Source organism: Petaurus breviceps, unplaced genomic scaffold (genome assembly GCF_028583685.1).
Source record: "Petaurus breviceps papuanus isolate PSGF00001 unplaced genomic scaffold, PetGlider_PUasm1.0 556, whole genome shotgun sequence".
In the NCBI taxonomy this organism is placed as follows: domain Eukaryota; kingdom Metazoa; phylum Chordata; class Mammalia; order Diprotodontia; family Petauridae; genus Petaurus; species Petaurus breviceps.
This window is the reverse complement of record NW_027186374.1, coordinates 4391943-4416525: the sequence shown is the minus strand read 5'-3', so window position 1 is coordinate 4416525 and position 24583 is coordinate 4391943. Positions and strand designations below refer to the sequence as shown.

General features: G+C 44.3%; 1 protein-coding gene across 1 annotated transcript; it reads left to right on the top strand.

Moving 5' to 3' along the window:
- The first annotated feature begins 943 nt into the window (after positions 1 to 943).
- Positions 944 to 23136, top strand: ACTG2 (actin gamma 2, smooth muscle). Its single transcript, XM_069102808.1, has 9 exons — positions 944 to 1029; positions 8685 to 8847; positions 11080 to 11208; positions 12502 to 12612; positions 14567 to 14651; positions 16354 to 16515; positions 19580 to 19771; positions 21600 to 21781; positions 22902 to 23136. Exons 2-9 carry the CDS (start codon positions 8722 to 8724, stop codon positions 23043 to 23045), a joined length of 1131 nt encoding a protein of 376 aa, XP_068958909.1. The 5' UTR covers positions 944 to 1029; positions 8685 to 8721; the 3' UTR covers positions 23046 to 23136.
- Positions 23137 to 24583: the final 1447 nt, after the last annotated feature.

Genomic DNA, 24583 nt, shown 5'->3' with positions numbered 1-24583 from the left:
CAACTCTCCAGTTCTGTGTTGGAGCTAAAGACAAGTCTGCAAAGAACTTTTATGCAATGGTAAGAGACACAGGGTTTGAATCTGGGCCATGCTGCAGTGACCTTAGACAGCTCACTTCCTTGCTCTGGGTCTCCACCATCAAATGATAGGGTTTGGCTGGATGATCTCTTCTCTGCTCCAAGACCTATGAATGAAGGCTACAGGAAGGCTCAGATTGGCAGTCACTGACCCTCATATATGCTGCTTATATGTCCTTCAGCAAGTGTCTTACCTTCACTGGGCCTCAGGTTCCTCATCTGTAAAATGAGGGATGTGGCCCTGAAGCTCCCCTCCAGTGCTCTGTCTGGGATCCTATGGTCCCTGATCTTAGGGTCACTACTATTTACTAACAGTAATGACTGTCTGTATCAAGCTGGGAAGTATGTGTGAGGACTCTGTAAATGTCCCTCCCAGGGCTGCCCTTCCCCTCCTCTGTGCTTGTAGTTGGCTGGTCCCTGGGGATCGTGGTGATGGAGGCCAGCATTCCTTCTCCTCCTTCCCCAGCCCCCAGCTCTAGGCTCCCACTGAGGCAGGCCTAGCTCGGGAGGTGGGGCTACAGGTGCTGAGCCCTGAGGACTATGGAATGGAGGCTCCAGCAGACTGCCATTCTTGGTAGCTTTCTCTTCCAGTAACTTGGAGACGCTTCTGGGTCCTTGCAGAAGGCAACTTATAAGGACTTGTGCACTGCTTGTTTATGAAAGCAGAGCTGGAAAGGAATAAAGCTAGCAGCCCCAGGGGCTTGCCCCACCCCCCAGGCCTTTTGCACACATTTTAAAGGAATAATTCACTCAACTCCCCTGCATCCCCTCCCCAGGTCAATATATTGAACTAAAATACCTTATATGGCAATCCTGCCAACACACCCTAAGCTCTCCCTTTTAGGGGATCTGCTTGGAGAAGATCCGCCTCTGAATTTTTCTATTGCTCTGGTATTTATACCAAAGACTCGCCAGACCCAGGGCCCTGAAGCCAGGAATTCCTGCAACCTCGGTGAGTAGCCCTCGCTGCGTCCGCCTGCCCAGTCCCCCCTGGGACTGAGGGAGGGAGGGAAGGAGGGAGGAGGAGGGCATGGGATTTGGTTGGACTGTTCGACTTGGTACCACTAGACCTTTGACAGGATCAGAGATCCAGAGCCAGAAGGGACCTCCAAGGCCAAGTGAGTTCAACCCAAGGGAAGGTCCTGCAGCTTGTAACCAAGATTTGAATCCAGGTCCTCGGACCTCAAATACAGCACTTTCCCCCACTGCAATATGGATTTAGAGTCAGGGAAGGGAAGAGAAAGCTCAGAGGTCACCTAGGCCAGTGCCCTCACTTCATAGATGAGGAAACAGGTCCCAAGATATGAAGTATTTTGTCCAGGGGACAAAGATGAGATTTGAACCCAGATCGCTTCTTCCCCAGCACCAGGCAGCAGCTCCTTGTGACTTGGGGTCAGTCAGTCAGTCAATAGTCATTTGTTAAATGTCTGCATTGTGGTAGGCCAGGTAAAGGTGCTGTGGACAGCTACCTTTCTGAGCCCCTACCCACTTCTCTAACTCCTGAGGTCTCCATCCTGGTCACCCAGACAGCAGGACCAGGACGGAAGCCTGCTGCTGGGAACAGAGCAAGACAAGTGAGAGAGCCGGGCCACCCAAAGGACATGGGGCCCAGTCCTGGCTCTGCTCCTAACCCTTTCCAGCCACTTCTCAGTGTCTGTAACACAAGGGGCCAAGCTCCTCCTCCAAGGCTGTTTTTTGGGAGATGGTGGGATCCCCCTCCCTAGGCATCATGAACTGAAGGCTGGATGCCCCTTGTTGGATGAGGAATTCTCCACCAATCCCCCACCAAGCCTGAGGTCATGTGATTCTGTGATGCCTTTGTGTCCCATCATTCTGGAGGAAGGCAATGATAGATACCAGGGATAGGAAGAAGGACTGACCCATTTGGAAGATGCTGACATCTTTTTCTGTGGAAAGAACACTGGGTTTAGTCATGGGACTTGGGTCCTGAAACTGCTTCTGTCTGTACCTGTTTCCCATCTATAAAATGAGAGTTGGGCTATTTGAGGCACGTTAGTATAGAGACTGGAGCTCTGGCTTTGGAGTCGTTAAGGCTTCCACCCTGGACACTTGCTAGCTCTATAACCCCAGCCTACTCACCTCCCCTCTCTGGGCCTCTGGAGTCCATGACCTCTGGGGTCCCATGAGTGAACTGTTTTGTACTGGACCTGTGACTTCACTGGTGTGGAAACTCCTTGTGGGGAAGTTTCCCCCACAGAGAGACAGAGTTGGTCAGAGGTGAGACTGGCAGAGAGATCTTCAAGCTGCCTAGTCAGTGCTCTCCTCACTGCTGCCTCTGACAGTGATAATAGAGAGGGGGTGAGAAGGAGAGTGCCAGTCCACACTGATGGAGTGTTTAAAGGTTGGCTAGGCAGCGAGCAGATGTGATCTCCCTTGAACCCTGCAATGATCCTATGACATAGATGATACTATATTCTCCATTTTGGAGGTGAGGACACTGAGGTTTAGATGTGAAGGTCCAGGATCAGACAGCTAGCAAGAATCAGAGGCAGGATTCAAACTCAGGTCTGACTGCTCCCATAGAGCAGAAGACTTTCAGCTTCAAAACCACCATTCTTATTATCTGAGGGGGAACAGAGAGAGTGAAGGACCTGGGTCAGGAAGTCCTGAGTTCAAATCTGGCATCAGACACATGCTAGTTATGTGACTCTGGGCAAGTCACTTAACCTTGGTCACTTCAGTTTCCTCATCTGTAAAATGAGCTGGAGAAGGAAATGGTGAACCGCTCTAGTATCTCTGCCCAGAAAACCCCCAAATGGGTCATGAAGAGTCAGGGCTGAAAGAGACTAAACAACCGGAACACAACTCGTTAGTGGAGTTGGTGGCATGAGGAAGGATGGCGCTGCCATGGGTCTTGCTGCCACTGGATGTTTCAAGGCTAGCTCGTAGAGTGGTGCCATGGGGGGATGTGGAGAACCCCTTAGGTTCCTCCTATCCAGGGCTTGGCAGGCCTCTGGGCTTTCTAGGCCCTGTGTGGGAATACAACAAAGGCTATAAGGCAGAATGGAAAGAACACTGTCTGGAACAAGCAGAGATGGGTTCATATCCTGACTCATCGACTGTGGGTGTGACCTTGAGCGAGTCACTTCCCTTCTCTAGTATCTCTGAGCCCCAGTTTCCTCTTTTGAAAAATGAAGAGATTAAACTAGAATAAGGAGTTCTTAATCTGAGATCTGTGAATTAAAAAAAATATTTTGACAAATGGATTTCAATGTAATTTCCTCTTGTAATCCCATGAATCTTATTTTATACATTTAAAAGCATTCTTCTGAGAAGAGGTCCATACTTTCAGCTTCAATAAATCCCATAGTTCATCTCCACGTATGGCTGAAATGAAAACTATTCTGCCTGATCCCATAGCTGGCAGTGTGCAGGACTTCAGAGGAGATGTCCTGAACAGATAATTTCTTGGATGAGCAAGATGTCCATGTTTGGGAAACACTGGGCTTCCCTTATCCTCCCAGAAGCTGGGTTTCTGTTTGCCTCAACTCTGGCTGCTGGACTGACAGACCCCCTGCCTTTGGATTTCCTCTTGGCTGAAGATGAATAGATTAACATAACTGGTCCCCATATATCTGAGGACTATTGGTGGGATGGAGCAAGACAAGAGGAGAAAAGGCCAGAACCTTTCCTTTAGTTGCAATATTTTAGATCTAGGAGAGGCAACATAGCATAGACTGCCCAAAGCTGGGTCTGTCCTTAAAGCTAGCAAGACCTGGCCAGGTTCAAGTCTCATCCCTGACATATACTGAAGGTGACTCTGGTCAAAACTACTTCCCTTCTCAGTAATCTAGGCAACTCTCTCAAATGGCATTTTGCAAAGAAGATTCCAACTTGCATTAGTGTGAGTTTCCTTGCCTGGGAATTCCCTATACCAATGAAATTACAAATCCAGTCTCTCCAGCCAAGCTGTACTCCACCAGATCTACAGGGTGCCCCTCAGACTTACAAAACTGGCAATTTGTTCAGACTGGAAGCAATCTTGAAAAAATAATAATTCATTATCTCATTTGATGTTCACAATTACCCTGGGCAGGAAGGGATTGTGGGGAGAACTGCCCCCACTTTATATATGGGAAAACTAAGAATCAGAGGGGCTGAGAAACTTACCCATTGTCACACAGCTGGTAAACACTAGCAAATGGATTTGAACCCAGGCTCTCCTGGCTTTAGAATTGGCAGTCTGGCCACTGTCCACAACACAAGCTCAGGCTCCCCTGGCTCTGAGTCCCAGGCTGTTTTCACTAAAGCATCATCAGGGCACTCCCTGGGAAGGAGAGCTTCCAAGGCTTCTTGCCTTGCAGTTTATAGATGATGGTACTAAGGTTAAGACCAGAAAAGACATGAGATCGCCAGCTCATGAGCTGGACAGGGCCAACTCCTGAGGCCCAAAGAGAGAGCATGTCATGCAGCCAGATGGGAAGAGAGGTCCAATTGCTTGGTTCCCAGTCACTAAGTCACAGAAATTTAGAACTGGAAGGAACCTCAGCAGCCAGGACCCAATGCAATCTGTGCCTTTTTAAAAAATAATTCATGCAAAGCCAGCCAACAAGCCATCATTCAGCCTTGGCCTGAAGACTTCCACATGAGAAAGACTTCCTAAGTGCTGAGGTAACCCAGGCCACTTTTGGACAGCTCCTCCTCCTCCATCTGCCTCTCCATAGTTTCTCTCCTTGCTCCTGGTTCAGCTCTCTGGGAGTAATCAAAACAAAGCTATTCCACCTTCCTCACTACAATCCTTTATAAAAAATCTCGTGTGACCATGGGCAAGTCCTTTCCCTCAATTTCCCAACCCATGAGAAGAAGGGGTTGACTAGATGGTCTAAAAGGTCCCTTCTAGGGCCAATTCTAGTAAAGTCATTATTTTCAAGGATTATTTTTTTATTTTAATTTTTTTTGGAGGGGGGAAGGCAAGGCAGTTGGGGTTAAGTAACTTGCCCAAGGTCACACAGCTAGTAAGTGACCTCAAGGGTCTGAGGTCACATTTGAACTCAGGTCCTTCTGACTCCAGGGCTGGTCCTGTATTCACTGCACCACCTGGCTGCCTCTAAAGTCATTATTTCTGCAAAATAATCATAGAGTCTGAGAGTTTTAAGGGGCATAGACTACCTCTGGATCTACTTAACCTCCGTCTGCCTCGGTTTCCTCATATGTGAAACAGGGATAAGTGGCCCCTACCTCCCAGGACTGCTCACAAGGAAAAGGCAGTGGAAACAGCACTGGCTTAGAAATACAAGACCTGGGTTCAAATTTTGCCTCTAATGCTCCCATGTGACCTCCTCCATGTGCCTCCATTTTCTCATCTGTAAAATGGGTCTTCAGACCTAACTCAATGAACACATTTCAAAAGGCTAGGGAGTTAACCACGGAGCCCTATGAAGATGGCTCCTCTTTATCATTGTCACCATCACTGTTGTGATTGTTGCTGTTATTACAGCCCTGGTTAACCCTACCTGTCTGTCTACCTCTGAGAAGACCCAAAAAGTGGCTCTTAAGGAAGGAAATTAACTCTAAGACCAGGCAGAATATGATTAATTTCTCCAACTAAAACTGTCTTTACCCTGCTCACTTCTCAGCATTATTTGGTCTGATTTCTTCTTTTACTCTTGACATTTTAATTTAGCTCAAAGGATTGAGAGGTGAAAGGGATCTTAAAGCCCCTTCATTTTACAGAGGAGGAAACTAAGTGATTTGCCCAAGGTCACAATCAAATAGCCAGAATGGCCACAATCAAACCCAGATCCTCTGACTTTAGTTCAATTAAATCCAACAAGTATTTATTAAGCAACTACTATGTGTGAGGCACAAGAAATCACAACAACCCAGCAGAATGTCAACTATAGGAATTATGCCTAATGTTAAAAGATGAACACAGAATCAAGAAGATAGCATATAAACCAAAATTTGCCATATTATAGCTAGCTCAAAAAAGTATGGAATTGAATTGATGATATATGTGACAAAATTGAATTCAAGTTCAAAAGTATCAAGAGATGAAAAAGGAGCTTAGATAATACTTAAAGTTACCATTGATAATGAGAATATGTGGATATTGAGCTTTTAAACACTCAGAAATGTAGCAGCTATATTTATAATGGCAGAACCAAATAATCTACAAAAAAAGAATTATAAAATCAGTGAGAATGGAAGATTTCAATAACCCACTATCAGAGTATGATAAATCAAATGAAAAGATCAACAACAGAAAAGTTAGTTACTTAACTCTTTTCACCGCTCCATCCAACTTCTAATATGTGCCCATCTTATCTCTTCCCTTACTTCCCTACCAGACCCTATGCTTCTTTAGGGTAGGTACAGTTTTTTTTTTTTATCTTTATCACTACCTCTAAAAGAATGCCTTGGGCAAAGCAGATATTTAGCAAATTGGAATGCTAATCTATGTCTTGTCACTGGACCCAGATGGCTCTTAAGGAGAGAATGAGGCTGGTGACTTCACACAGCCCTACCTCACTTAAATTTAATTCACTTGCAAGTCAAGACATCACCTTCCTGATGTCATTGGTCCTCTTTGAGAATGAAGGACAAACAACAGCAAAAAGAATCCAAACAAAATGTTCCTTGGGCCCCTGATATAACAATAATGATAAGTATAAATTTGTATTAACCACATAGCTTTTTCCAAAGGAGGAAACAATATCATTAGCCTTAGTTCTTCAAGCTTCACAAAACAGCTATGTGCAATAGCACATGTTAGTATATCCATTTGACAGATAAGGAAACTGAGGCCCAGAGAGATGCTAGGATATGCTCTTACAGCTAGTAAGGATCTAAAGGCAGATTTCGAGTCTAGGTCTCCCTGACTATAGTCCAGTGTGCTGTCCACTATGCTGCAATGCTTTGCTAAAAGTGTCAATCCTGGTTCTCAAACACAGGTCTCCTGCCTCTCACATAGTCTCTAAGGTCCATCCCAGCTCTAGACCCATGATGCCATGATCTCATCCCACCATGTCACAGACCATATCACTGACACTCTACCTCCCATGTCATGCCTTTGCATGAGCTGTCCCCATACCTGGAATTCTCTTTCTCCTAACCTCTGCCTCTTGGAACCCCAAGCTACTCTTAAGGCTCAACTTCAGAGACACATTTTCCTTATGTGATTCCACTGGTTATTTGTTACTGCACCACCCCCCCAGCCCCAATCACTGTGTGTTTATTTTGTGTAGCTCCCTGAAAGAATGTAAGCTTCTCAAGGGCAGGAAATGTTTCCCTTCTGCATTTGTATCCCTATTGCCTTGCTAAATTCCTAGAATACAGTAGGTGCTTAATAGCTGCCTTCTCAATTAAATAGACTTCACTAGACAGTGACAACTAAGGAACAGCCCAGCTTATTTCAGAGAGCTCACCCCCATCTCCAGGCTGTCTCCAAGATGATGAATTTGGAGGCCATGGTAATTACCCAAACTGGATACTGAGTAATGTGGGCGCGAGGGGGTGTGCAACTTTTATTAGCTGGAGAGACCACTGAGGTCAATTCTGTTTAACACATATTCATTACAGACCTGCTCTGTATAAGGCAGTATGTATGGCTGGGAATAGGAAGCTAAAGATTATCGGACCATGTCTTTGAGGGTCTCATATTTTTCTGGGGAGGGGTTTGTTTTGGTCCCCATACCAAATCAGGAATGAACTGGGAGGTGGGGGACTAGAATAGTGAGGAGACTGGAGACCATGCCATATGAAACTGGTTAAAATATCCTCTTTCCTCCCCCCCCTTTCTTTCCTATACCTCATAATGGTCAGGATACTGTCTTCAGTGGGAATTTGTTAAGCCTCTTCTATATGCCAGGCACTGTACTAAACACCAGGGATCCAAAAACAAACAAAAATACAATGGTTACCATGTATATAACGCTTTAAGGTCTGCAAAGCACTTCACCTTTGTTATCTTTTCTGACACTTTAAACCCTTCCAGAGAAGTGCTTTTTTTTTTCCTTTTCCTTTTGGAGGGCAATTGGGGTTAAGTAACTTGCCCAAGGTTACATGGCTAGTTTTTTTTGTGTGGGTGTTAAGTGTCTGAGGCCGGAACCGAACTCGGGTCCTCCTGACTCCAGGGTGGGCACTTTACTCACTGCGCACCTAGCTGCCCCCATTTTATGGATGAGGAAACTGAGGCTGAGAGAAGTTAAATTATCTACCCAGAGTGGCACAACTGGTAAGTGTCTGAGGCCGGATTTGAATGCAGATTTTCCTGAGTCCAAGTCCAGTTCTTTGACAACTAACTACTAACCTGCCTCAAAAAAAAAAAAAAGAAAGAAAGAAACTATCCCTATTCTCAAAGAGCTTGCATTCTGCTGGGAGATAAGGTGGAATGGGTGTAATCTTTGTCTCATTCAACATAGAGACATTGAATGCCCTGGGGTCTCAGAGACCTGAGTCTCCCCTAGTATGACCCTCTTCTTCTGAACAATGGACAGAGTTCCCTGATTGTGGGGAAGCTGATCTGTAGGGTGGGGGAGAACAAGGTCCTTGAGAGCTAGGAGGCCTAGCTTTCTCCCACGGTCTGAAGTCCTAGGGTTTGGATTGGAGGGTTTCTGACCTTGGACCTCTCTGGCCCTCTCCTAGGTGCTGCCGTCCTCCAACCTGCCCAGTGAGTCCCATCATGTGTGAAGAGGAGACCACTGCGCTTGTGTGTGACAATGGGTCTGGCCTCTGCAAGGCCGGCTTTGCTGGGGATGATGCCCCCCGGGCAGTTTTCCCTTCCATCGTGGGCCGCCCAAGACATCAGGTCAGTGTCCGAATGTTTGTCTGTTGCTGCTTTGGAGGGATGAGGGAAGGTCCCATCACTCCCCCCTCCCATTAACTAATACTAGGCAGCCAGCTTGGGTAATGGGTAGAGAGCCAGCCTCGGAGCCAGGTCTGTGAGACCCTTGACAAATCACTTAACCTCTCCATGATCTGGACAACTGAATGACTATTAAGCTGTAAAAGATGCCAGCCTGACTCGGTACAGGGAGTTCCCTGTGTTATAGGCAGCTAGGTGACACAGTGTATAAAATGATCTTCCTGAGTTCAAATGTGGCCTCACATATTCACTATCTGTGTGATCCTGGACAAGTTACTTAACTCTTCAAGGTTATGTAGTCCAACTCTTTCATCTTACTGAGGTTGAAACTGAGGCTGAGATAAGTTGCTTGTCCAAGGTCAGAGCAATGTTCATGCCATAGCTGGGACTGATTCTTGGTTGACAGTATTGGGAAAAACATCTTCAAGTTTGGGAAGACACAAATTAAATGGCACAAAGAACTGAAGAAATGTTGGGTTTTGTCATGATGATTATGATATCTGTGACACAGGAGACCATGTCAAAGTGAGCCAAGCATGGTGAGGGAGGAGGAGGGAGGTGGTCATTGGATTCAATATCATGTAGGTTCTGAAACTTTTTGTGTTTGATAGTTTGATAGGCAATGAAGAATGACTGCTGCTTTTTTTAAGTTGCGTTAATGACATTTAGTCTTCCATACAGTGACTGCTGGTTCTACCTGTCTCAATTAAATAAAGCCAGCCTACACAGTGACTGCCCTACAGCATAGCTTTCCATATCCATAGCCCCTTACCTCTTCAATGAAAAGGAAAAGGAGGGTTTCCTAATCTCTTCTCCAAGACTAAGAGATTCATTTCATAGATTGGGTTTTTTATTGCTGTTTTTTACCGCTGAAGGTTTTTTGTTTTTGAGCAGAGGATGGCCATGATCAGTAATGATGATGATGATGATGATGATGATGATAGCTGACATTTATATAGCACTTACTATGTCCCAGGCATGTGTTAAGCACTTCAGAATTATCTCATCTGATCCTTACAGCAACCCTGGGAGGTGGGCACTATTACTATCCCCATTTTACAGATAAGGAAATGGAGAAATACAGAGGTTAAGTGACTTGCCCGGGGTCACACAGCTAATAAGTGTCTAAGGCCAGCTTTAAACTCATCTTCCTGATTCCAGGCTTGGTGTTCTATCCACTGTGCCACCTAGCTGGAAGGGAATGGAGAACACAGAGCTGGCAGAGAAGCTAGAACCTAGAATGTAAGAGGCATATGTAAGAGTATAACATTCAACTACCAGAGAAGGCTTTGATTCTCTGGAACCAAATTCCCTCATAATTATTGTAAGAAGAATATTGACAAGCTGGACAATGTCCAGAGAAGGGCATCTCAGATGGTGCCATGGAAAGATCAAATGAAAGACCTGGGAAGCTTTAACATCAAGAAGAGAAGATTAGAGGAGACAAGATAACTATCTTCAAGCATCCTTGGGGCTGCCATGTGGTAGAGAGATCCAATTTGTTCTTTTAGTTCCCAGGGAGCAGAGCCAGGAGCACTGTAGGGAAGCTGCAGGGGAAGATTTCAGCTAATGCCTGAGTGACACAGCCAGGAACAGAATTGTTGGAAAACAGACTAGGCTGCTTTTATTTTGGGGGGTGGGTCCAAGAGGATCCTGGATGACCCATCACTTGGCAGAGTGGAGAGAAGATCCTCTTTCCTCTCCCTCCCTCCTTGTATTGGAAAATGAGCTGCCACCTCCTTCAACTCAGAGATCTGGGATCCAGGGACTGTGGAACCTCTCATTCCCTCAAGGAATTCATAGTCCTGTTACTTAGATTAGAATAAAGCAAATGAACGATTAGAGAAGAATGAAAGGACTTAGTCTTAACTTCCAGACTTAGTGCTGCAAAAGACCAGGAAGCCTGCTGTCTTTTTTTTTTTTTTTGCTTTTTTTTAGAGGGCAATTGGGGTTAAGTAACTTGCCCAAGGTCACATGGCTAGGTTTGTGTGTGTGTGTGTGTGTGTGTGTGTGTGTGTGTTAAGTGTCTGAGGCCATATCTGAACTCAGGTCCTCCTGACTCTGGGGCCAGCACTCTACTCACTGCACCACCTAGCCACCCCAAGCCTGCTGTCTTTATTAGGAGGCCTCATTTTTCACTTTTGCCCAACTTTGTCTCTCTTCTTTGGGTTACAGGGTGTGATGGTAGGAATGGGCCAAAAAGACAGTTACGTGGGGGATGAGGCCCAAAGCAAGAGGGGTATCCTGACCCTGAAGTACCCCATTGAGCATGGGATCATCACCAACTGGGACGACATGGAGAAGGTACTGGGGCCCCTCCCTTGAAGCCAGTGTTCTTAATGACATGTTGTCCTGCCCCTGTGCCTGCATCTGAAGAGCTCGGAGCTCTCCAGCCCCAGATTTCTTCATCAGGATCCATTCTTCCCATTTTGTAGAAGAGAAAACTCATATGCAGGAAGGTGAGAGGATTTAGTTCAAGCTAAGGACCTATTTACCTGCAAAAATAGACCCCAGGACATGGTCCCTGGTCATAGAATTCTTTAAATGTCAGAACTGGGAGGCACTTCAGAACCTAGAATGTTAGAGTTCAGAGAACCTTGGACAGAGAACATAAAATGCCACACCTGGGAAGAATCTTAGAAAATAGAATATCAGACCATGGGAAGCCCTTTAGAACGTAGAATAGAAAATGCCAGAGCTGAAGGGTATCTTGGGACATAGAATAAGAGATGGCAAAAAACATAGAACACAAAAGACAATGAAAGGAACACCAGAATCTAAACTGGATGGAGTTCACTATGTGCCCAGCGCTGTGCCTTTAAGGGCTTCATCATTATTATCTCATCTGATTCTCACCACCCTCAGAAATAGGTGCTTTTTTCATCCCTTCTCTACAGATAAGGAAACTGAGGCAAGCAAAGGCAAAGTGACTTGCCTTGGGTAAGTCAGCTAGTAAGTATCTGAAGTCACATTTGAATTCAGGTCTTTCTGACTCCAGGTCCAGCACTCTGTCCATGGTGCCATCAGGATGAAAAGAATGGAGAAACATAGACAAAGCTGGAAGAGAATTTGGAATGGAGAATGTGAGAGCTGGGAGGAATCTTAGAATGTAGAACATTATTGTTGAACTTTATTTTAGAGCAGGAAACACAGAAGAGCAGAGCTGAAAGGAACCTTAGAATTTAGAACAGAGAATGTCAGGGTTGAGAGAGACCTTAAGACAAAGCATAAAGTGTCAGAGGTGGTAGTGGCCTTAGGACTTACAGAAACTCAGAGTTGATAGAGACTTTAGGACCTAGAACATAGAACAGCAGAGGGACCTAGAACATAGAATAGCGGAGCTCAAAATGAGCATAAAACAAAGAATATCATCTCTGGGAGGGCCTTAAAACCTAGAACAGGGAATGTCCGAGCCGGGCTCAGCTTGCCCGTCTCATCTGCTTTACCAGGAGGGAAGCAGGTCCCAGGGTCTCAGGGCTTCGGGTTTGGGGTTTCACCTTTGGGTTGAGCATAGCCTCATCTTTACATTTCTGCCCTGGATCGTCTGGCTTAGTTGGAACCTGTTTGCCTGTTGAAAGTGACTTCTGTCTCTCCTAGATCTGGCACCACTCTTTCTACAATGAACTTCGGGTAGCACCAGAAGAACATCCCACCCTGCTGACAGAAGCCCCTCTAAACCCTAAGGCAAACCGAGAGAAGATGACCCAAGTAAGAGTAATGGGGAGCAAGAATGGGGAATGCTTAGGTGCCCCCATGAATGTTCATCTAGTTTATTTGTGTCTGTCTGTCTGTCTGTCAGTCTGTCTCTGTCTCTCTGTCTGGCTCTCTCTCCCCTTTCTCTAACACAACACACACACACACACACATTTTCTTTCAAAAGGCTTTATGAGTGAAGCATAAAGTGTGGCAGGTCCTGTTAGGTTGGAATGGGGCAGGCCTGAGCCTGGTGATACTGGGTATCCATATTAGAATTGACAACCAAGTGATGGCCAAAGAAACTCATGAAACCACCAGCTAAGATATGGAGGGGCTTTGATCTTCATTGATAATTGGAGAACCCACCCACATGGATGAAATCACACAGGCTTAAAGGGTTTTGTTTTGTTTAATTTATTTATTAGTTTACTTTTAGTTTGCAACAGTTCCACAAGCTTCTGAGTTCCAATTTTCTCCCCCTCCCTTTCCTTCTCCTCCCCTGCCCCCTGCCATGGCAGCATGCAATCCGATACAAGTTCTACAAATACCTTCACACTAAACATTAGTCAAGTTGTAAAGAAGGGTTATAACCACTGGGATGAACAAGAAAGAAGGAACAAAACAAAACCAAAAAGAGAGAGGACTAATTTGCTCCCATCTGCATTCAGACTCCATAACTCTTTCTCTGGATGTGGGCAGCCTTTTCCATCATGAGTCCTTTGGAGCTGTCTTATAGCCTTGCATTGCTGAAAGGAGCCCAGTCTACCAAAGTCAGTCATCACAGATATGATGTGTCTGTAATTGTGTACAATGTTCTCCTGGTTCTGCTAGACTTAAAGTTTTGAAGCAACCCTTCATCTCTATGCAGATAACATTCAGATCTATGCACCCATCTTTAAACTCTTTCTAGCTGCCAACATCCACCATGAAAGACTGCTCAACATCTGCTCCTGGATGTCCCATAAACATCTCAAACTCAGTATGAACCAAACAGAATACATTTCTTTCCCCCTAAAACTGTCTCTCTTCCAACTTGCCCTACTTCTTTTGCAGACACCTCCCATCCCCCACCACCCAGATTCTCAACTTTTGAATCATCCTCCATCTTCCCTCTCCCTCACTCCCCAAGCCAATTCGTGAGGTCTTGTCAATTCTAACTCCGTGTGCTTCTAGAACTGTCCCCTTCTCTGCACTCCTATACTCATCACTCTGGGTAAGGCTTTTGTCATCTCTTACCTAGCCAATGGCAACAGAACTCCTAACTAATCTTCCACATTACTCCTCTCCAGTCCCACTCAATCTTCTGCACAACTGCCAGACTAATCTTTCTGAGGCATAAATGTGACCAAATCCCTACCATCCTTAAAAACCTTTAGCAATGAAAAAGACAAAAGATAACTCCCTGAGTTGTAATTCAAGGCTCTCCACTGTCTGGCTTCCCCTTGCCTCATTCGATAGTACCTTCACATACTCTCCACTTTGGCCCAACTGGTTTATTGGCTATTCTCCACATTCAAGGTTCCATCTCCAACCTCTATGCATTTGTTCAAGCATTTGATCAAGCTGGAAAGCCTCTCCTCCTCTCAGTCCTTGCCTTCCTTCAAGGCTCAGTTCAGATGCCGCATCTTAAACAAAGCCTCCCTTGGTCCCTTCCGTTATTATTGTCCCTCTTTCTCCTTCTCCCCTTCCTCCTCATCTGATCTTTCTCTTCCTCTTCTCACCTCTCCTTCCTCTCTTCCTCTTCTGCCCTTCTTCTCTCTTTCCCCTCCTCTTCCTCTTCATCTCTTCTTCATTCTCCATCATCCTTACGGTCTATCTCCACTTTGTATCTTCCCAGGACAATGTAAGCTCCTAGAGAGCAGGGGAAGTTTTTTGTCTTTATATTCCAAGAACACCAGACGCACAGTAGGTACTTAAGAAATGTATGCTGAATTGAATTGACTTTTCACTCCTGTCCATATTTCAGATCATGTTTGAAACCTTCAACGTCCCTGCCATGTATGTTGCTATCCAAGCCGTTCTGTCTCTCTATGCCTCTGGCCGTACCACTGGTAAGCTGTGCTTACAGCCCTGACCTTGTGGAGCCTTGGAGTTTGGGGGTAAAGGTAGAGGGGAAGGTGAAAGAAAAGACAGCAGATGGGGCAGGGAGAGGTGAATCTGAGCTCCTTGAGAGGAGATTCTCCTTACTTAGCCTGGAAGGCTAGACTTGACAGCTAGACTCATGTTGAACTCAGTGACCTCTGAGCCCCTTTTTTGCTCCTAATTTATGATATAAAAACTGGTTCACATTATAGTAGGAGAGCCAGGTTATCCTGCTGTTTTTTGTTTTTTTGACAACTCTACAATAATAAGAATTAGAGAATATGTGTGATCCATGTAAGGAAACAGAGAATTCCAATTCTCCAAGTTTGACCAATGCTTTCAGCTCTTTCAACAAATAACTGAGAAGGGCCAATCCCTGGGTCTCAGTGTCCTCTTTTGTCATATGCTTTTAAGTTGCCTTAAGGCTCACTGATTATCTGAATTCTAAGTAGCATGTTTATTCTGGTCTCCTCACCTTCCCTTAGCCCAGCTCACCCTCTGGTGGACATCCTAATGAGCAGGAAAGTAGGAGGGGGAGGAAACACGTATCTACTCTGTGCCTTACACAGGAGAGTGAGAGATGATTGCAATACTCCAGGAGCTGACCAACCTAACCAGCCAAATAGGAGACCTCATCTTCATACACCTGGCCTCCCAGGGCAGTGCTGAGGAAAGCCCTTTGGGACCCTGGAAGCAGAGTAGAAATGAGAGTTATTATTGTCATCTCAGTGAAGCAACTGAGACCCCCACTACAGTTCTTAATGTGAAGTGATACGGAAACCGCAGTGTGTCCCTGGAGTTGTGCCTTGCGGGCATTGGCTCCTCGCCACAGCTGGTGAGCCGGGCCGTGCCTGGGTCTGGGGGATCCTCCCCTATGTTATTCCTGAAGTCTTAAAGCCCAGCACATCAAACTTTGAAGGCCTTTTCCCATTGGAATCCTTTTACGTTTGGGGAGACACCATGGAGCACATGAGCACAGTGGCTACAGGGAATAACTGATAGAGTCCCAGGCTTGGTGTCTCAGATCCTGAGTTCAAATCTTGCCTCAGACAATTAGCCAACGGTGGGACCTTTGGCATGTCACTGAATTTCTCTTAGTATAGATTTTCTCTTCTGGAAAATGACTATATTAATACCACCTACCTCACAAGATTGTTGCCGTGATTAAGTGACTCTGTGTGTGAAAAGCCCCGTGCAAACCCGAAAGCGTCATGTGTTGGCCTTTATTGTTACCCCCATCCTTATCACACGACTGACCCACCTCCCTTTCTGATCACTTTCTGTCCTTCACACAACAGGTGTGAGACAAGCAGCTGTTGTAGCCATCGCCAAAGTCGTAGCGGTCCCAGTCTGAGTGTGTGTACATGCGTGTATGTGTGCACATGCTTATGTAAGCTCATGAAGATCAGGCTACTGGTCATTGGCTGGGGCATCACAGTGGACAGGAACAGAATCCATATCAGCTGAATCACAGGTGTCAAAAGGATTCTTGTGGACCAAGGCTAGAGCTTTAGGGCTGGGTGGGAGGGAACGCCTTCATTCTCCAGATGAGGAAACTGCAGAGCAGGATGAGAGACAGGAGTCTAGGAGTCATTCAATGACTAGTCCCAAGGAGATATTGGGGGAAAGTGGTAAAGAGAGTTTCATGGAACCCATTTCCCTTGTTCACAGGCATTGTGCTGGACTCAGGAGATGGGGTCACCCACAATGTGCCCATCTATGAAGGCTATGCCCTACCTCACGCCATCATGCGTCTGGACCTGGCTGGCAGGGATCTCACTGACTACCTCATGAAGATCCTCACAGAAAGGGGCTACTCCTTTGTGACCACAGGTATGGGGGCAGGGAGAAGAGGGGGATCCAGAGAAGGCTTAAGGGAGGCAATAAGGAAGCATAAATAAAAACACTTTTTTTAAAGTTTTTTACATTACTGTCATTTTCTCTACCTCAACCACAAATTGACCTCTCTTTTGTAACAAAAAAAAAAAAACAAACATAAACAAGAAAAAAAACAACTGCTGGTGGCTAAGTGGAACAGTGAATAGAGCGCTGGTCCTGGAGTCAAGAGGACCTGAGTTCAAATCCGGCCTCAGACACTTAACACAAAAACTAGCCATGTGACCTTGGGCAAGTCACTTAACCCCAACTGCCCTCCAAAAAGCAAAAAAAAAAAAAAAGAAAAAAGAAAAAAACTGATAGTGGTGTTATGTGACAATGTAAGTAACATTCTTCACTCCATTCACCTACCTCTTGGCTGAGAAGAGAGAGATTTCAGAGATATATCAGCTAATGTTTCACTAGCTAATCTCCTGAACTATTCATTGAAATTACTCACTCTGGATTTCTTTTAATGCTGTTTTTGTTAATGTTCTTATGGTCAGTTTGAACATTTTTCTCTTGGCTCTGCTTCCTTCTCTCTGCATTGATTTATACAGGTTTGTACAAGGGATAGGGGCAGCTAGGTGGCGCAGTGAATAGAGCACCGGCCTTGGAGTCAGGAGGACCTGAGTTCAAATCCAGCCTCAGAAACTTAACACAAAACTAGCAGTGTGACCTTGGGCAAGTCACTTAACTCCAATTGCCCTCCCTTACCCCCTCCAAAGAGCAAAAAAAAAAAAAAACCACAAGGGATAAACATAAAGTCTTGCACTTAAATATAAAAAACTTCACACGAGTAAACTGAAGGAAGCATAGACAGTGATTATTCTGAAAATGATCTAGGGATCTTAGGGGACCACAAGTTCAATGGGACTCAGAAGTGGGATGTGGCCACTACTAAAACTAATCCAATCTTGAGCTTCACTAGGAGAGGCTAAGCTTCCAGGAATAGGGAGTTGATCACAATGATCACCCCAATATCCTCTGCTCTCATCAGACCTCCTCTGAAGTACTGTATTCATTTATGGGCATCTGGATTTAAGAAAGGCATTGATAAGCTACAAAGCATCCCAAGGAGGGCAACCAGGCTGCAGAAAGGCTTTGAGTCTATGTAGTGTAAGAGATGATTGGAGGAAGTGGGAAGGTTTAGCCTAGAGAAAAGAAAACTAGGGTGGGGACAGGAAAGTCACGTTCAAGACAAGAACCAAGAGTAAATGTGGGGGAGCATTCTGAAGGTAGACTTTGGTTTGACTCAGGGAAGACTTCCTAACAATGAGGTGTGTCCCAAAGCAGAGCAGGTTGCTTCCAGTGAGAGGGAGCTCTCCCACCTTGATCAGCCACTTGTTATCTGTGTTAAAGTGGGGATTCTTTCCTGACTTGACTGACCTAGATAGATGGCTACTAAGGTTCTTTCCACCTCTCAAACTCTATAATTCTCTAATGCCTAATTATGTTCTCTAAAATCTTCTTTTTCATCATTTCTTTCTGAAAAATATCATTCATATGTCACAGTTTGTTCACCCATTCCCTGATGGACACTCCCTTTGTTTCCAGTGAAAAGAAGGATTTTAATGGTCACAGATGGGGCACATTAGGCCCAAGGGGTTTATAACTGGTGACCTGAGTCCTGCAGTCTTTATGGATGCAGAGAAGTGGGGAAGGGGAGGAGATTAATGAGAAGGAAGAAAACATTTGGCTCTGAAGAGGTCATACTGAAAGAGGTGAAGTTCATGATCAGCACCCTTTTTTCTTCTCCACTTGTCCTGTGACCTCTCTTTGCCTTCTACCTGTCCTCAATGGTCAGTGTCTCATAATCTGGGTCACTTCCCTTCCCTGCCTCCCCTCCTGAATTCAAGTTTGTTCTTATGTTAGCTGCTATTTGGGGAAATCTGATAAGCCAACTCACACTAAGATATAAATGCCAGACAAAGCCTCGAAGAGTCTTTTAAAAAGGGAGGGAGCCATGATCTACAGATCAGAAACCTTAAAGATGGTGTTTCAGACATCAATGCTAGAGATATTTTCCTGTCTTCAAATTTTTTTTACTTTTTCATTATCATTATTATTTTACTTTTTGGAGGGCAATTGGGGTTAAGTGACTTGCCCAAGGTCACACAGGTAGTTTTTGTGTTAAGTGTCTGAGGCCAGATTTGAACTCAGGTCCTCCTGACTCCAGGGCTAGTGCTCTATTCACTGCACCCCCTAGCCATCCCACTTTTTCATTATTATAAACTTCACAAATCTCAACAAATATAAATGTATCCTAATACAAAGAACAGGAAAAGTGGGTTATTTGTGAGTCTCTATCATGCACAGATTCATTTTTTAAAGTATATGTGAAATTTCCCATGGCAATTCCAGTGATGCCCTACTTCTGTGTGCTCCCTAAGGAGCTTCCTTCTGCTTCTCTTTAGAGTTTTTCATGGTTCCTTGCTGCTATTTTTTCTCTCCTTTTTTTGTTATCACGATCACTCTCACTCCCCCAAATAAAAGCCCTCCCTTGAAAGAGATCGGTATAGAAAAGGAAAACAGTTCAGCACATTTACAACAGCTAAAATGTAGGTCTCATTCTTAGCAGGGGAGGGTTTTGAGAAGGATCTTCCTGGCCTCTTTCAAATAATACCATCTAGGGAGCTGGCTACTCTGCATAAATGTAGATTTGACAATGGCAAGCACCCAAGCAGCTCCTACTTACCACTAGTGAAAGGAGTCCATCCCTCCAGGGTTTTCTGAGGGAAATTAAGCTATAATTATGAGTGAGAAAGTCTTTGGAGATTTTTTTTTCTTGGGATCTCAACTTCAATCTTTTGGAATGGCAAAGACAAATGAGATTGGGAAGCATTTTGTCCATTTCATGATTGACAACGATAGTGACATTGATATCTGGAAGGATTTATATAATTTCATTATGACCCTAATACTGAGTAATTAATGGGATTCATGGTAAGAGTCCCAAAATGAACTGGAAAACTGGAAAAAGTGACCCCTCTGTTCCCTCTCACTTTGATTCTTCCACCAGCTGAACGTGAAATTGTAAGGGACATCAAGGAGAAACTGTGCTATGTGGCCCTGGACTTTGAGAATGAGATGGCCACAGCTGCCACCTCTTCTTCCCTGGAGAAGAGCTATGAGCTCCCTGATGGTCAGGTCATCACCATTGGCAATGAGCGCTTCCGCTGTCCAGAAACCCTCTTCCAGCCCTCCTTCATTGGTGAGACCCTGCAAGAGGGAGAAGTGTTGAAGGGAACTGGAGACCAGGATGAGAGTCAGGAGTCTAGGAGTCATTCAATGACTAGTCCCAGGGAGATAACTGAGTTATTCATATAGGAAAAGGGGAATCCAATCCTACAGCCTAGACAACTTCTGCTCTGATAATTATAGGATTTAGAACCAGAAAGGACCTTATAGGTCCTCTCATCCAACACTCTTATTTTACCCAAAAATAAATTGAAAACCAGTGAGAGGAAATGACCTTGTCCACAGAGGTCACCCATTTCAGTAATGGGAGAAGGTGGTTGGAGACCCAAATTTCTCAACTCTTAGCCCTATGCTCCTTCAACTAGACTAGACTAACTGCTGTGTGGAGAAGCAGATAGTGAACCAAAGAGGAAGAACTTGGAAGGTTAACTTCCTTTGGGGAGACCTTGGAATAAGCTACTTTCTAATGTGGCTGAACTCCAATCATCTTAGAATACTAAGACTATATCCCAAAAAAAAGAGTGAGGATAATTCAGAAAACCAATCCCAGGAGTAGGAAATTAATATCCAGGAATTGTCAGTTGCATAATCCAGAAAGTGCTCCAAAATGCATCTCTGGGACTAGAGGCTCTCTGGGCTGATCAATTCATCAGTCAACAGACATGAATTGAGCACCTCCCATGAGCAGGGTAAAACAGTGGGCACATAAAAAGACAAGATAAAGTTGCTTCCCTCATGAAGCTTACAATTCAAGTCAGGAAGATAAAATATAACTTCGTTAAGAATTAACTAACAATATTTGATTCAATTCAGCAGGCATTTATTAAGCAACTGTTCTCTGCAGAGCATTTTGATAGACTTGGAGGCATAAAAACAGAGAGAAAGGATCCCTGCCTTCCAAGAATTTACATCCTTTGTGTGGAGTGGGGAAGGAGGAAGCACATGCAAGATCTAAACAGATAAACAAATACAAAATAATTTTATGAGGGAGAAAACACTAATGACTAAGGGCATTGGGGAAGGCTTCCTAGAGGCAGTGGAATCCAGATTCTAAGATGGAAAGGTGAGGAGGTAGTGGATTCCAGGCATGGGGCTTGGGGACAGGATGCAGGACAACAGAATGTGCAAAGTCACAGAGATGGAAAAGAGAGTGTAGAATTTGTAGAACAGCAAGCAGGCCAGTGTGGCTGAAACAGAGTGCATAAAGCAGTCAGTCAACAAACATTTACTACGTACCTACTATGTGCCAGGCACTGTGGTAATGTTTAGAGAAGCGAAGCAAAGAAAAAGATAGTCCCTGAGCTAACAGTCTAATAATAAATAATAAAAGGAAATGATAAGAATGGAATAAATACATAAAGCTGGAAAAGTAGACTGGAGTGAGATTGGAAGGACCTTGAATGCCAAAAAAAAAAAGGATCTTATATTTTATTCTACAGGCAATTGGGAGGCACTAAAGATCCTTAGGCAGGAAGTGCCATAGGTAAACTTGGGCATGAAGATGATTTTGGTAGCTTTGTGGAGGCTGGATTGGAAAGAAGGAAAGACCAGAGGTAGGGAGACTGACTAGGGAGCTGTTGCGGTCATCAAAAAGAGAAATGACAACTCTCAGAACTGAACTGGGGAGCAATAAAGAAGAGAAGAAATGTGGGAGATTTTATAGAGAGAGCTGAAAAGACTTTGTAACTGAGTGCATATGGCAATTGTCATAAGAGTCAAGGAGGAGTCTGAGGTTTCAAAACTAGGTGACTGAAAGGAAAGTGCTACCCTTGATAGAAATAGGAAAGTCTTGGTGAATGACACTATCCAAGGTGCTAACTAGAGCCTACTGTGCACCACAGGTATGGAGTCTGCAGGCATTCATGAAACAACTTATAATTCCATCATGAAATGTGACATTGACATCCGGAAGGACTTATATGCCAACAATGTCCTCTCTGGTGGCACCACCATGTACCCTGGCATTGCAGACAGGATGCAGAAGGAGATCACAGCTCTGGCCCCCAGCACCATGAAGATCAAGGTGGGTCTTTTCCCAGCTCCCTTGGTCAAGCCCTGAATAGAAAAACTCACTGTATTCTGGTCCCTGGACTGCCCTTCTGTGCCCTCCTCTCACTCCTCAGCTCTGATCCAAATCAATGCTTCAAGAGTAAAGGGTCTTTCCAATTACTATGCTTACTCCAGCAACATTTTGCCAATGCCTAGTGACAGTGAGGAAGTGGGGGGTTAGGTCTAGGTAAGTATTAGGGGAAAGGGATTGCTTAGTACAAGTAGGATGTATACCTTGTGATGGAAAAGATTTTCTCACTTTCCTATCTGTATCCTCAGCCCCTTATCCAATTCCTTGTACATGGTACGCACTGGATAAATTGCCTGGTAACTGATTGAAACAGCCAGTTGAGGTTCTGCTGTAAGCATAACCATTGGCATTCTAGGAATATTTATTAACCTATCCAAAGGGCATTGTGAGGTGCGAGGGATTTTATGTTTTGGGTTTGTTTGGGTTTTTTGGCAATATAAAATGATATTCAAATAAAGATTTTGTGAAAAATATAAATAAGTGTGTGTGTGTATGTGTGTGTGTATGTGTATGTGTGTGTGTGTGTGTGTATGAAATTGTGGAGAAAGACACAGAGAGCTTCATGGCATGGTGGATGGAGTTCTGGGTTTGGAATCCAGAAGGCATAGACAGAACAGTAAACAGAGTTACCCAGAGCATGAGATTGGCATGGCCTATGCTCAGAAACTAAAGAAGCTGGGCCTTGGAGGAGCCAGCCTGGGTCTTCAAACACCAGTAGGCAGCTCCTCCCAAACTCAGAGCTGCCTACCTCTAAGAGGCCATGGACCGTTCTGGAAAGAACGTTGTATTTAGAGCTAGAGAGAATGGGTATGTGACCATAGGCAAGTGACTTCACTCCCTGGATACCAGTTCCCTCCTATGTAAAATGAAGGGGGTTTGTTTAGGTCACTTCTAAGAACTGGAAGATTCTTTAAGACAAGGGCATTCCATGACACCCCTAAGGTTCAGTCTTGATGTCTTAGGGTGGGCTCTCACTCCTCAGGAAGGATTCTGGGAGGACCAAAGAGATGTCAGCACACCCTTCCCCACCCTGACCATGACATTTCCCCTTTGCTCTTCACAGATCATCGCTCCCCCTGAACGCAAGTACTCAGTTTGGATTGGTGGCTCCATCCTGGCCTCTCTCTCCACCTTCCAGCAGATGTGGATCAGCAAACCAGAGTACGATGAGGCAGGGCCTTCCATTGTCCACAGGAAGTGTTTCTAAGGAGCAGGTCCATTGGGCCTCCTTGGCGCTGCTTTTTCTCCTGCACCCTCTGCTCTGTTGCTGATCCCAATGCATTAAAGTTCGCAAGCTTTATTTCTCTGTATGGGCCTCTTCTTTCCCGTGTAATGCCTTTAGCTTGAATGGCAGTGGCAATGAAGAACAGTTTACTCTGCAGGACACAGAATCATTGGATTTAGAGCCGGAAGGGGTCTCAGAGAATATCGGGTCCAACTCAGAGTGGTCCCCTCACTTTACTGGGCCCCAGAGAGGAGAAGGGACCCACCTAAGAACATAGCTAGTCAGCCACAGACCCAAGAAAAGTCTCCTACCTCGCAGCTGAATCATGCATTAATTCAATAAATATTCATTCATTTCAATTCAATGTAATTCTTTGTGGCACCACCACACCACCCCACCCCCCATCACTGAAGGAATAACCATGGAGAGTGATGTACAATTCAAGGATAATACATGGATCAGCTGGGCAGTGGAACCTCATTCTGACTTAGGATTAGGCATTCCTGATGGCTCCCTACTTGATTTTGAACATTCACCAAACTCCACCTAATCAGCATTAGTTTATTTTTTTAATTCAATTTTAATTTTTAGTTCCAAATTCTCTGCCCCCTCACTTCTTCCCCAACCCATTGAGAAGGCAAGAATTAGAATACATATATATATATACACATACATACATAAATACACATATATACTTATATATAAACATATACACATATGTGCACTCATATATACACATATATGCATATATGTGAAGCTATTCAAAACATTTCCATCTTAGTCATATTCCAAAAGGGAAAAAAAAGAAAGAAAAAATAGACTTCAACATGCAGTCTTAAGTCTTATCAGTTCTCTATTGGAGGTGGATAATATTTTTTATCATGAATCCTTCATAATTGTGGATTGTATTGATCAGTGTTACTAAGGCTATGAAAAGGTAATTATCTTTACAATGTTGCTGTTTCTGTGTAAATTGTCCTCCTGGTTCTGTTTTCTTTGCTTTGCATCAGTTCATACAAATCTTCCCAGGTTTTTCTGAAAGTATTACATTCATTTCTTACAACAAAATAGTTTTCCATCACATTTATATACCACAATTTGTTCAGCCATTCTCCAATTGATGGGCATCCTCTTGATCGCCAATTCTTTGCCACTATAAAAAGAGCTGCTATGAATATTTTTGTACAAATAGATCCTTTCCCCTTTCCTTTGTTCTCTTTGAGATATAGCCCTACTAGTGGTATAGCTTTAGGGGCATAGTTCTGAGTTGTTCTCCAGCTTGAATAGATTAGTTCTCTCAGCTTTGATAACACCACATTAGTGTACCTACTTTACCACATCTCCTGCAGCATTTGTCATTTTCCTTTTCTATCATATTAGCCAATCTGATAGGTATGAGATGTCACTTTAGAGTTGTTTTAATTGGCATTTCTCTCATTTTAGTGATTTAGAGAATTTATTTAATATATCTATTGATAGTTTTGATTTCTCTCCCTGAAAACTGACTTTTCATATCCTTT

Bases quoted from the DNA above. Each gene is read 5' to 3' on its own strand.
- ACTG2 (XM_069102808.1), top strand. From the start codon at position 8,722: ATGTGTGAAGAGGAGACCACTGCGCTTGTGTGTGACAATGGGTCTGGC. The intron at 12,613-14,566 runs GTAAGAGTAATG...TCCATATTTCAG, and splicing joins ACCGAGAGAAGATGACCCAA to ATCATGTTTGAAACCTTCAA. The intron at 21,782-22,901 runs GTGGGTCTTTTC...TGCTCTTCACAG, and splicing joins CCAGCACCATGAAGATCAAG to ATCATCGCTCCCCCTGAACG.